We start from the raw sequence: 12,225 nt of genomic DNA, 5'->3' as shown, positions 1-12,225 counted from the left end.
ACGAATGGCTGACACCAGAAATCTGACGCACAACAGGTAAGCAGCTTAGCTTGAGTTAGCCCTGCCAACCACTTGACCCTCTGCGCTCACCATCAGACCGCTTTGTCCGTACTTGGGAAGCGAGAATAAGCTCTCCAGTGTCTCCTTAAAAAAAAAAAAAAGACATTAATCCAACAGAAAGGGGAACACAAAGTAGAATTTAACTGAGTTTGGAGTATTGCATCAAAGTAAAAAAAAAAAATCTGGGTAGAGGGTAAGAGTGGATTTTCAGCCTCACTGTAGGGGTGGGTGGTGGGGGGGTAGGGATACAGACCTTTGGTGGCGGGAATGGTGTTATTTATTAAAAAAAACAAGTTGGGGGCTGGGTGGTGGCGCACCTGGTTGAGCGCACATATTACGGTGCACAGGGACCTGGGTTCGAGCCCCCGGTCCCCACCTGCAAGGGAAAGCTTTACGAGTGGTGAAGCAAATTTGCAGGTGTCTCTCTGTCTCTCTCCTCTCTGTCTCCCCTCCTCCTCTCAATTTCTGGCTGTCTCTATCCAAGAAATAAATAAAGATGAAAAAAGTTAAAAAAACAAAACAAAACATTAATCCTACCTCTTGGGCCCCCACCCATGTGGCTGCATTTGACTTGATTTACCTCTTCTCTTGATACCTTGGAGTTAGTTAGCACTTCAGTATGTGAACTGGGGATGGAGAGGGAGGAGTGAACTGGACACAACCCATTCTGTAACAGGATAGGGGTTTTGTTTGTTTGTTTGTTTGCCTCCAGAGTTTTCGCTTGGGCTCGGTGCCTGCACCACGAATCCACTGCTCCTGGAGGCCACCCTCTCCCATTTTTTGTCCTTGTCCTTGTCACTAATGTTGCCATTGATGTCACCATTGGCTAGGACAGAGAGAAATGGAGAGAGGAGGGGAGACAGGGGAAGAGAAAGATAGACGCCTGCATACCCGCTTCACCACCTGTGAAACAACCACCCTGCAGGTGGGAACCAGGGGCTCAAACCGGGATCCTTACACCAGTCCTTGCGCTTTGTACCACATGCTCTTAACCCACTGTGCCTGACCCCCTATAGGGAAGGTATTAAGGAAAACCAAATAAAGATGTCAGAGTAGAAGTTACTAAAAACGTGAACAGAAGGAAGAATTATGATTGGTATGTGCACACTGGAATGTATTTTTCTTTATGGGGGGGAGGTTTAATGGTTTACAGTTGACAGTAAAATACAGTAGTTGGTCCATGTGTAACATTTCTCAATTTTCCACATAACACCCTCCACCATTGTGCTCTCGGACCTGAACACACACACCCCTCCCCAAGTCCTTTACTTTGGTGCCATACACCAAAATGCTGGAATGTTTTAACTCACGTGATTTTGTTTCACAAATTACATGATTATTTTACGAATTGTTTGTTAAATCGCTCATTTATGATCTGTGTGCTTTTCAGCTTTAAAAGGTTGAAGTAAGCGCAGTATATCCATTCTCATTTTCTGTTCTGCCAACTGTTACCCTTCACAGTCTGTTCCATTTATGTTACTCTGTTACTAATGGTGATTTTTTCCATGGATGGTCCTACTTTTTTTGTTATCTCATAGGAAGTCTTGTATCTGTTTCTATATAGTATTGGATCTGTTTTGAAATAGTCATGATTGATAGTGGTACTTCCTAAACTGAGTGATGTTCACTTTTCTACTGACGTATTATTAAAATACTTTTGCCAATAGTCTGAGGAGTTGGGTCGGGGTGATTTTTAGGAAAAGGTCTCATCAACGTATCTGTCATCACAGATCATCCACGCCTTCCTGCTCTTCCCAACAATCGAGCGCATGTCCGAGTCACCCAACGGCAGGATCGCCACTCCCCTTCTGTGCTGGTTCCGCTATGCTCTGTACGCGACCGGCTACTTACTGCTGAAACTCTGCCCTGCAAAAGTCAAGTCCTCTCTGCTTAGTGCGGCCCTTGGAAAGATGAACATGCCGAATGAGTTCTCGATCGTGAACATGCTGGAGCCATTCTGTCTTGGTAAGGCCATCTTAAAACGTGTGTCTGCAAGGGGGGGAGGGTCACTGCTGCCCTGCAACTTAGGGGTCACAGCTACCACCCCTTGGTGTTAGTTGGAGGTCACATGGGGGAGAAGTAGCAGCAGCAGATAAAGAAGACTTGAGAGTAAAGGAAATGATGGGACAGAGGGGACTATTCCATAATGACAGAGGGATACCCCAGCAAGAAGGCATAGCAATCCTTACTGCGTAGACGCCAAGCCAGAGAGCTAGGGACACAGTGTACAAGGCTAGAACTAGAAGGAGTAGTCGGCAGACCTGTAGCCAAGCTTGCTTACTTATCACCATCCTCTAAACACTTGCTAGAACAATAGCACAGAAAACAGGAGAAAGGATGTGATTTACCTGATCCTGATAGAACAGGTTCCCAAACATCTGGGTTTCTGATAGACTTTAGATAGGCAGCTGCTACTGCCCCTTTAGAAATACTTAGGTGGCTGGAGAGATGGCATAGTGGTTATGCAAAACAAGTTTTAATGCCTGAGGCACCAAAGGTCCCAGGTTCAATCCCCAGCACCACCATAAGCCAGAGGATGGGCAGTGCTCTAGTTTAAAAAAAGAAAGTTAAATTAAAAAAAAAAAAAAATCTAAATAATAATAATGATGATGGTGATGATGATGATGATGGTTATGCAAAGAGACTCTCAGGCCTGAGGCTCCAAAGTCCCAGGTTCAATCCCCCGTACCACCATAAGACAGAGCTGGGCAGTGCTCTGGTGTTTCTCTCTCTGCATCTCTCTCAAAAATAATAAATAAATAAAATATTTTTTTTTAAATCTAAACCTCATCAGGATATAAGGTATAATGTTTTGTTTTCTTTATTGAGTGACTAGGCTATATACTATATATAATTTAGAATCAATTATTTATTACTTTAAAATAAGCAGTTAATCCTATAAAGGCACTTTTTCCAGCACCAGAGTTCTAAATGCACTATAGAATTAATTTCCATAAGCTACAGTTGAGAGAAATGGCTCTTACTGTAGCTACAGTAATTGAACTCATACTGTATCCTCCAGCGGCCCCAAAGATGCATCCTCGGTGAGGAAGATGTTTTGGACACAGGACACATTTCTGTCCCTGACCAGACGCATTCCAAGCCTTCTAGTCACATTGCTGCTTGGAAGGAGCCTGGGCTTCCTTTCCCCCACAACCATGAAAGAGTTAACACTATGTGCAAAATAAACTCGAAACCAGATGCCAGAGCTGTCAGCCACGCTCTTGTCTTTCTGTTCCGAACACTTAGAAAAACACTCCTTCAGAACACAGCCCTCTCATTTCTCTATCCCTCCTCCGAGCTTCTGTTCTCTTGGTTTTACACCAGACCTTTTGATGTCCAAGTCACCTGTACTTTGGTGGTATGTTTTGTCCCGTTAACCCAGCAGGTCTGTTGAGTCATGAGCAAAGGCAAAGGAAGCGAGGGTTACTGGTCTTTCTTCTTTGGGGTTTTGGTTCATTTCCCATGTGGACACTGAGTCGAGTCTACTTAGAGTGACTGATCCAGGCATTTTAGTCACCTTAGCCAGCCTCTTCCAACCTCTCCCTTTGTGTCCCCGTTGTGAACCTTGCCTGCCCTCACAACACCAGCCACAGACCCTTGTCACACCTCGGGCGATTCCAAGCATCTTGATTTCTGCAGTTTGAGAAAGACCCCAGCTGAGACAGAACAACACTTTTAAGTCCCTAGACCTTGCAGGTAGGTAACGAACCCCTCCCCAAAGCAACCCATATGCAGACCGACCACTTGAATTGGTGGCATGATTCTTGGGTGGTACAAGAAAGAGGAGAGGGGGTGTCCAGAGGAGAGTGGCCTGAGTGGCCACACCCCTGCCCTCCAGACAGTCTTCCTGCAGACCTGCCTCTCTGGGCCTTGCCTGTCGTCCAGGTGGTGACCTTCAGCACGCCTGCCGCCTTGACTTTTTAGAAGGCCTTGCGGTGTTTACACATTATGTAATGTCTCTGCTTCAGTGGAAATCTCACGGAAACAAATGGAGGAAGTTTGCCGGTCCAAGTAGTGGATCATAAATCCTGCCCCGTCTAGAGAGAAAGTGAGTTTCTATAGCCTTTAGTTGATACACATTGTTTGTTGTCGTAACGTCTCAAAAATTCAAGGAACTAAAATATCTAAGTATTTCAAGTACCATTGCCCTTTTTGGCAAAGATGGCACGTCCTTTCCTGTTGGGTAAGATTCTGTGACATTCGTCTTCACTGGACTGAGCGAGAGCACTGCATTTCCTAGCCAGCAGTTAGAAAACAGCAGCCCAGATTGAATCAACAAACATCAGCAGCTTTATCGCAGTGTGGGTCCATTCAGCCTGTGTGCCAGAGTCTTTCAATGCTATTTTGAAAGATGTGCTTTTTCTTTGATGGTAATTCTTAAATGCCTCCTCCCCTACATTTTTTTCTGTTGTTGTTGTTGTTAAATATTGTATTTTACTTTCATGAGAGGGAGGTACAGAGAAAGGGAGAGAAATAGAGACAGAGAGGAAAAACCAGATTTTCTTTAGAACAGATGTTCTTCCATCTCATGAGAAATGGACTGCTCACTGGAGCAATACTAAATGGGATTTCTTGATTAAAAACTAAAGCAGATATATTCTAATTTGGCAACACCACAGGCCAAGATCATTAACTTTTTCTTTACCTTGTTTTGTTTCTGATTAACAGTGGGCTACAAGATTGTAAGATGACAGTATAGAGTTCCACGGTATGCCCACTGTCAAAGAAAGGTAATTAACTTATTTTCAATAACTTATTTTGAGAGGGAGAGAGAGAGAGAGATAGACCACTCTAGCATCAGTAGTAGCTGAGGTCAAACCTCAGGCCTTGCACATACAAGTCCTCTCAACCCAATGAGCCATTTCCTTGACTGCAGGGGAACAAATGTTGTAAAATATCCTAGGGTCTTCTCATTCGTTATGTGCTTCATTCCTTTTAGCTCCCTCACGGGAAACACATCCTTCAGACACAGAGAGCATTCCTGGGAGGTCATGGTACTTTGCTGTACCCATTCTTGTAAAAGAAAACTTCATGACCTTTCCTTTCCTTGGTAACTTTTTTGAATGAAATCATATGAAACGAAGAGAAGTATCCCCGTGAGCTAACACGTGAGCTTTGGTAAAAGATCACAAATTCCGTTTCAGACTATTTTTAACTCAATCCCAGAATAATTTTTGAACAAAATGAGACCACCTTCTTCCGTTAATTATTTTCTCCTCTATATATAGCTTTGGCAAATCCATTTTTAAAACCTAGTTACAGCTTTTAATGATTCATGGGTGTTTAACCTAGAATTAAGCAACGAAGGAAAAGGTGTGTGTGTGTGTGTGTGTGTGTGATCAGTATTAGAACTGAGGCCAAATGGTACTTAAATATGATACTTGAGTATCATCTATGGTTTAGAATTAAATGGCTCAGTAAAAAGTTGACTGTTTTTTTAAAGGAAAAAAATGTGTATCTTTGCCACTCTAAAAAGTTGGATTATTTTTGAAAAATCAGCATACATTGATTTGTGTTTTTTTCACTCTGGTGCACTCAACACCACACTGATAAAACGATCATCTTGCAGACTGAATGGATGGGTGCAGTAACCCAAATCTTCCTGCCTTTTGGAGAAGCAATCATTTATGTGGCTGATAAGCACGTCTCCAAATTATTTAGGAATTTCAAAATGGAAGAATTCCTTCCTTAGGTCTGTTTCTCTCATTCCTTAAAGCCACACTTAGCACCACTAAAAAAAAAAAAAAAAAAAAAAAAAAAAAAATTACCATCAGGGGTGTGTGGGGGGGGGAGGGATCTTAAAAACAAGTCCTTATAAGTAATTTAACTATTTATATTTTTTAATTCAATATTGACACTACAAAAAAAGTGCTTAAAGCTCAAGTGTTTACCTCCATGGCATTTCACAAGCAAACTGCCACCCAAAATCAGAGAATTCCCTCCTTTAAGAATGGTATCTAGAGGGGGTTGGGCGGTAGCACAGTGGGTTAAGTGCACGTGGCGCAAAGCGCCAAGGATCCCGGTTCGAGCCCCCGGCTCCCCACCCGCAGGGGAGTCGCTTCACAGGCGGTGAAGCAGGCCTGCAGGTGTCTGTCTTTCTCTCCCCCTCTTTGTCTTCCTCTCCTCTCTCCATTTCTCTCTGTCCTATCCAACAACGAACAACATCAACAATGACAATAATAATAACCACAACAAGGCTACAACAACAAGGGCAGCAAAAGGGGGAAAAAATGGCCTCCAGGAGCAGTGGATACATGGTGCAGGCACCGAGCCCAGCAATAACCCTGGAGGAAAAAAAAGAATGGTATCTAGAAAGGAGAGGACAACTCTACGTAAATAAATTCAGGAAAAGGTAGATGAATTTAGACTTAAAGGGGAGTTGGGATTTTTTTTTTTTCCAAACAGACAAAATGGCGCTGATATAAGTGGTCGAGTTCAAGAGAAGGTAGCCTTCTGGCTAAGAGAACACACTGCTAGGTAGCCCAGTGAGCCTGGGATGAAAACCCTGTGGTTATACAGCTGCAGCTGTCACTCGGCGACTTCAGACCTTTAGCCCACGCTGTCCCGTGCTGAAATCCTGGAGTGGCGTTTGAACTTTACGCGAACCGCAGGAGATGGTGGTAGTCACAAACAAAACAGAATATGAGATTCCTCCATGAGTTATTTTTACACCTGTACTGAGATGTCTAATGAAACGAAATTTAACAATTCACAGCTCTTCTAACTTACTCTCTTCCTGTCATGTTGATGTTTCCATTACTCCGTTGATTGGACATTTCCTTCACAGAGGTGCCTGAAACTCTGAATTCTGCTGGGGTTCCAGCAATGTTATTGGCCATCGTTGCCAAGAGAAATGTGTTTTCCCCTTAGGAAATTACACTTCTATTTGATGTTATTATTTCTGACCACTGTGTTGTGTTGTGAACATTTCTGAGGAATGAAAAAGATGACTTCCTTAGCGCTGTTACTGGAAAGGAAACTGGTGTTCTTAAAACTACCCCCCCTTTTTTTTTCTTAAGTTTAATAAGATGGAGGTCAGAGGACTAGCTGAGCAGGCAGGGCACCTGCCTTGCTGTGCACACAACCCTGGTCCAAGTCTCAGCACTAGATGGGAGTGTCACAGCACTGGGGCAAGGTCTAGTACTGTCTTCTCCCTCTCTCTCTCTCTCTCTCTCTCTCTTTCTCTCCCTTCCTCTCCCCCCCAATCTATATATCTATCTTGTTATCTGAATGAAAAAGTAATGAAATTATGCATGTGGGAGCCATGATTTATTTTTTTAAAAAATAGACACATTTGCCACAGCACAAAAGGGAGAAATAAAAATGTGATACCGTGGCAGTAGCGCAGCAGGTTAAGTGCACGTGGCACCAAGCACGAGGACGGGCTAAGGATCCTGGTTCGCACCCCCGGCTCCCCACCTGCAGGGGAGTCGCTTCACAGACAGTGAAGCAGGTCTGCAGGTGTCTGTCTTTCTCTCCCCATCTCTGTCTTCCCCTCCTCTCTCCATTTCTCTCTGTCCTATCCAACAACGACGACAACAATAATAATTACAACAATAAAACAACAAGGGCAACAAAAGGGAATAAATAAATATTTTTAAAAAGTAAAAATGTGATAAGGTACATTCCCTGATATTAAAAACAAGTCCTTAGAAGTAATTTAATTGTTCATATTTTCTGATTCAGTATCGACACTACAGAAAAAAAAAGTGCTCAGAGCTAAAGTATTTACCTACGTGGTATTTCAAAAGAAACTCCCACCCAAAACCAGAGCCATGAGATCATTTCAGAAGTGTTCTGTTCTCTTTCTCCTTTTAAAGATGTAGTTGCCGACTTGTTTGTTTTATTAGGGAGAGACCAGCGCAGGGCTCAATCCTAAGAAGTGCCAAGGGTCACAACACCAGGGCCTCTCAAATGCAAGGAATGCCCCCCCACCACCACCACCACCACTGAGCCACCTCCCCAGCCACCGGCTCTCTCTCCCTCCTCAGTCAGTTTTCTTTTAGATCCCTTCTGTTGCTGTGTCTTGAGCTCACTAATTTTTCTTCCATGAATATATACTCTGTTGTTAATCCCAGTGTGTTCTTCATCCTTACAAGTTTGATATGAGTCTTTTTTAAAGATCTTCTCTAGTTCTCAATATGCTTAATCTTTCTTCCCAGTCATGTACACTGTTGTCATAAAATATTCAATATCTGTGTACCTACCTTAAAAAAAAAAAAGACAGCTTAATGGTAACACTGTTCACATTTACTCTTTAAAGTGTATCAATCAGTAGCTTTGAGTAGATGCTCAGAGTAGTATAGCCATCATAACTATTTGAATTCAGAGTATGTTCATATGTTAGAAAGAGACTCCATATCCATTCACATCCCAGCCCCTCTCCTGCCGGTCCTCTGCTCTCTCTATGGACCTGCCTGCCGTGGGCTCTTCATATTAATGATGTCATATAGTAAGTGTCCTTACCCCTCTCTTTTCTCTCTCTCCCTCTCCCTCTCCCTCTCTCTCTCTGTACATCTATGGGTAATGTATTACCCCAGTATAAGAGAGAGTTGAGGACCAATAGTGTTTGCTTTGCCTTATTTATGACCCAGGTTTAAGTCTGGTCCCCACCACATGGAGACAGCTTCAGTAGTATAGTCTCAGTCTATGTCTCTCTCCCCTACCCCCTACCCCCCCCCGTGTGTGTGTGTGTGTGTGTGTGTGTGTGTGTGTGTGTGTGTGTGTGTGTGTATCTGACTTTGTCTCTGTCTGAAAAAGTCAGCCGTGACAGTAACAACAAAGAAAGTGTAAAACATAAATTCATTAAGCCCACAGGGCATAAAGCGCAAGGACCTGTGCAGGGGTCCCAGTTCAAGCCCCCAGCTCCTCACCTGCAGGGGAGGGTCGCTTCACAGGCAGTGAAGCAGGTCTGCAGGTGTCTATCTTTCTCTATCCCCTTCTCTGTCTTCCCCTCCTCTCTCAGTTTCTCTCAGTCCTTTCTAACAGCAACAGCAGCAATGGCAACAAAAACAACAAAATGGGAAAAAACAGCCTCTAGGAGCAGTGGATTCGTAGTGCAGGCACTGAGCCCCAGCAATAACCCTGGAGGCAGAAGAAGAAGAAGAAGGAGAAAGAGAAGAAGAAATTCAGTCTAGAGAGAAGAGAGAGAGAAAGAGAGAAGTAGAAAGAATAAAAAGAGAAGGCAGCACTGAAGCTTCCTTCAATCGTGGAGACCCAGCTTGAAGCTGGATTCTCTGAAGCTGGCACAACAGCTCACTATCCAACTGAGCTCTTTCAACAGCCTTGTGCTTACTTTAAAAATAAAATAAAATAAAAGATCATTTCACATTAGTAATTGCATGCAGTTTCCCTGGTCTACATGATTTATCTATAATGACTTGTGCTGCCAATCCTTACGTGATTAAAAAAAAAAAATGGGCCGGGTGGTGGTGCACCTGGTTGAGTGCACATGTTACAGTGTGCAAGGACCCAGGTTCAAGCCCCCGGTCTCCACCTGCAGGGGGAAAGCTTTGCAAGTGGTGAAGCAGGGCTGCAGGTGTCTCTCTGTGTCTCTCCCTATCTCCCCCTTCCCTCTAGATTTCTGGCTGTCTCTATCCAATAAATTAATCTAATAAAAGTAAATTTAAAAAATGTTAGTCTCTGTGGCTAGAGTGGCAGCTCAGCAGGTAGAAAACAGCAGACTTGTGTTCCCCCAACACACCAGAGCTGTGCTGTCCACCTCTTCCATGAGATAAACAGATGAGTCTTTGAAGCACGGGCACACCCATGGGTCAGGGACCGTTACACATGACGTCTCCTGCTGTGACCCCTGACGCCAGGTCCTCGTGCTGGTAACCATCGCTACTGGGAGTGAGGTGGAGACAAGGCCAAGTGCTGCAGTGAGAGATTACCTGACCTGGCTCCCAGCGACGTGTGTGTGCTTCTGCTCACGTGTCTCCTAGTCTCAGGCATCTTGTGTCAGATAACTAAAGAGCGGCTAGCGGACAGACAGGAACAGGAATTGGCAGCAGTACATCTGACACGTGTGCTTGTTCTGAATATTCTCTGTTGGACTTTTCTCTCCAATGTAGCAAACGCAGCCTACCTCGGGAGCCAGGAAATGATGCAGGTGGTAGAGAGAGACAACGAAACCATCCGAAAACATTTGCCCAAGGTGAGTACTCTCCTGCTAGAGGTGTCAGCAGGTGGGTACAAACGATGATGAAAGGGGACAGCATTGGGGTGGGGGGGGGGGACTGGAGGACCTCAAAGGTGTGTCCACTCAGAGTTTCCATTCGAGCTGAAACGGACGAAGCCCTTGAAGGCTGCACAGGAAGGAAGCAAAGCGGATCCCACAGCGACTCCGATGTATTTTTGCCGCCGCCTGCTTGATCGGGTCTGTCTTTAGAATGCGGTGCTTGTCTATTTCATCAGTGCCTTTCAGCCTCTCTGTGACCTCATACTGAAAGATCGTAATTTCTGCAGAATAAAGGTAGCCCGTTAAGGTGTGAATCAGATACTGTCATCGCGTGACTCCAGCAGGCCTGCTTCTGACTAACTGCACCAGAGGAGCCGTGTCCAACTGACACCAAGACCAGTTTTCCATAACAACAGGGACAGAAAGGCAAACTTCCGGGAGGTGCTATTGCAGATGCTAAAGTCTTGTAGCACAAACAAATGAAACCACTTGGAAGCCCCAGTCTGAATGTGTAGGAGACTACGGTGTAGGCTGTATGTGGCTTTGCTCCTTGGTACCACCAGCCCGTCTGGCCTGCGTACACAAGAGCTGTGCAGTCTAATACGACAGCACATGTCCTTGTTTGTGGCTAGTCTGAAGCAACATATACCAGCTTTGAACTTAAGAAATTAAATATATACATAGTTAATATTTTTGTATTCGCTGCATGTTGAAATGATAATATTGGGGAGTCAGCCAGTAGCACAACGGGTTAAGCGCACGTGGCCCCAGGTGCAAGGATCGGCAGAAGGACCCCGGTTCGAGCCCCCGGCTCCCCACCTGCAGGGGAGTCGCTTCACAAGTGGTGAAGCACGTCTGCAGGTGTCTCTCCTTCTCTCCCCCTGTCTGTCTTCCCCATCTCACTCCATTTCTCCCTGTCCTATCTAACAATGAGGACATCAATAACAGCAACAATAATAACTACAACAGTAAAAGCAACAGGGGCAACAAAAGGGAAAATAAATATTTTTTTTTAAAAAAAAAGATAATATTGTTAGGTATGTCAGATGAAATAATGTATAATATTCAAAGTGACCTCATCCATTATCCTGCATTTTTTTATATGTTAACTATACATAGGCTTCTCTATTTCTACCCTACAGTGCTAATCTAAAATATCTCAGGCAGTGCTGAACTGTGACATCTGCTGGGCCCAGCACCCTGCTGGCTGGCCAGCTCATATAGGACCCAGGGGCCTACAGTCTGCAAATAAAACCTCAGATACCCTACCAAGATCAGAATCTCTTCATAAACTTCATGGCGTTTGACCAAAACCTGCCTACAGTGTTAATCCCTATGTCTGTTGCCTCTCAACACAAGTTATGTTAAAGCAAGAAATACAAATGCTTTTTAGAAAAATATTTTCAGAATATTGATCTGTAGAAACTTCACCCAGAGAGGACTTTTGGAAATTACCAGTCTGTGTTTGTCTTGTGACCAGAGTGATGGTCGGATTTCTAAAATAGCAATTGACTAGAGACTGAAATTTTGAAGCTGGGTGGAAACCCTCACTCACTGAGGTGGGAAGGGTTGGGCCTCAGAAGGGTCCTCTCTCCGGAGCTCTCAACTGTTTCTAGTCACTGAGGGATGTGAAAATACAAGAAAAGCAGTATTTCATTTTCCAGTTAAGTTGCAAATAAATTTGTTTCAAAAATGCATTCAGGTTCTCAAGGCTGGAAGTTCGTAAAAAAAAAAAAAAATCAGTCAACTCCCAGTTAGTAATAAAGCTAACAGGTGCTCCCGTCCAGAATTCACACTTGCTGAATGAATGGACCCATCATGGGCCAAAGCCATGCTACTTACTTACCACCGGTCCACCCGTAGGAGCGAGCAGCTGTGGAAACACTCCTCATTTCTGGATTCTATTTGTCCGTTGTGCTCCGAAAGAGGTCAGAGAAAGGTGCTAACTCATTCCTGTGCTGAGTTAAATCCTTATGCAGGTG

At 44.2% G+C, this 12,225-nt stretch overlaps 1 protein-coding gene across 2 annotated transcripts in view; it reads left to right on the top strand.

Annotated features, from left to right (window-relative positions):
* The window catches only part of LDAH (lipid droplet associated hydrolase), a 108,927-nt gene that overhangs the window by 74,082 nt on the left and 22,620 nt on the right, over positions 1-12,225 (top strand). For both annotated transcript variants that reach the window (XM_060186637.1, XM_060186638.1), the window contains exons 4-5: positions 1,791-2,025; positions 10,137-10,219. In XM_060186637.1, the coding sequence (XP_060042620.1) occupies positions 1,791-2,025; positions 10,137-10,219 (318 nt within the window). The remainder of the gene's footprint in view (positions 1-1,790; positions 2,026-10,136; positions 10,220-12,225) is intronic.

This window comes from Erinaceus europaeus, chromosome 3 (genome assembly GCF_950295315.1).
Source record: "Erinaceus europaeus chromosome 3, mEriEur2.1, whole genome shotgun sequence".
NCBI classification, from domain to species: domain Eukaryota; kingdom Metazoa; phylum Chordata; class Mammalia; order Eulipotyphla; family Erinaceidae; genus Erinaceus; species Erinaceus europaeus.
This window is presented reverse-complemented; position numbering and strand designations above follow the sequence as displayed.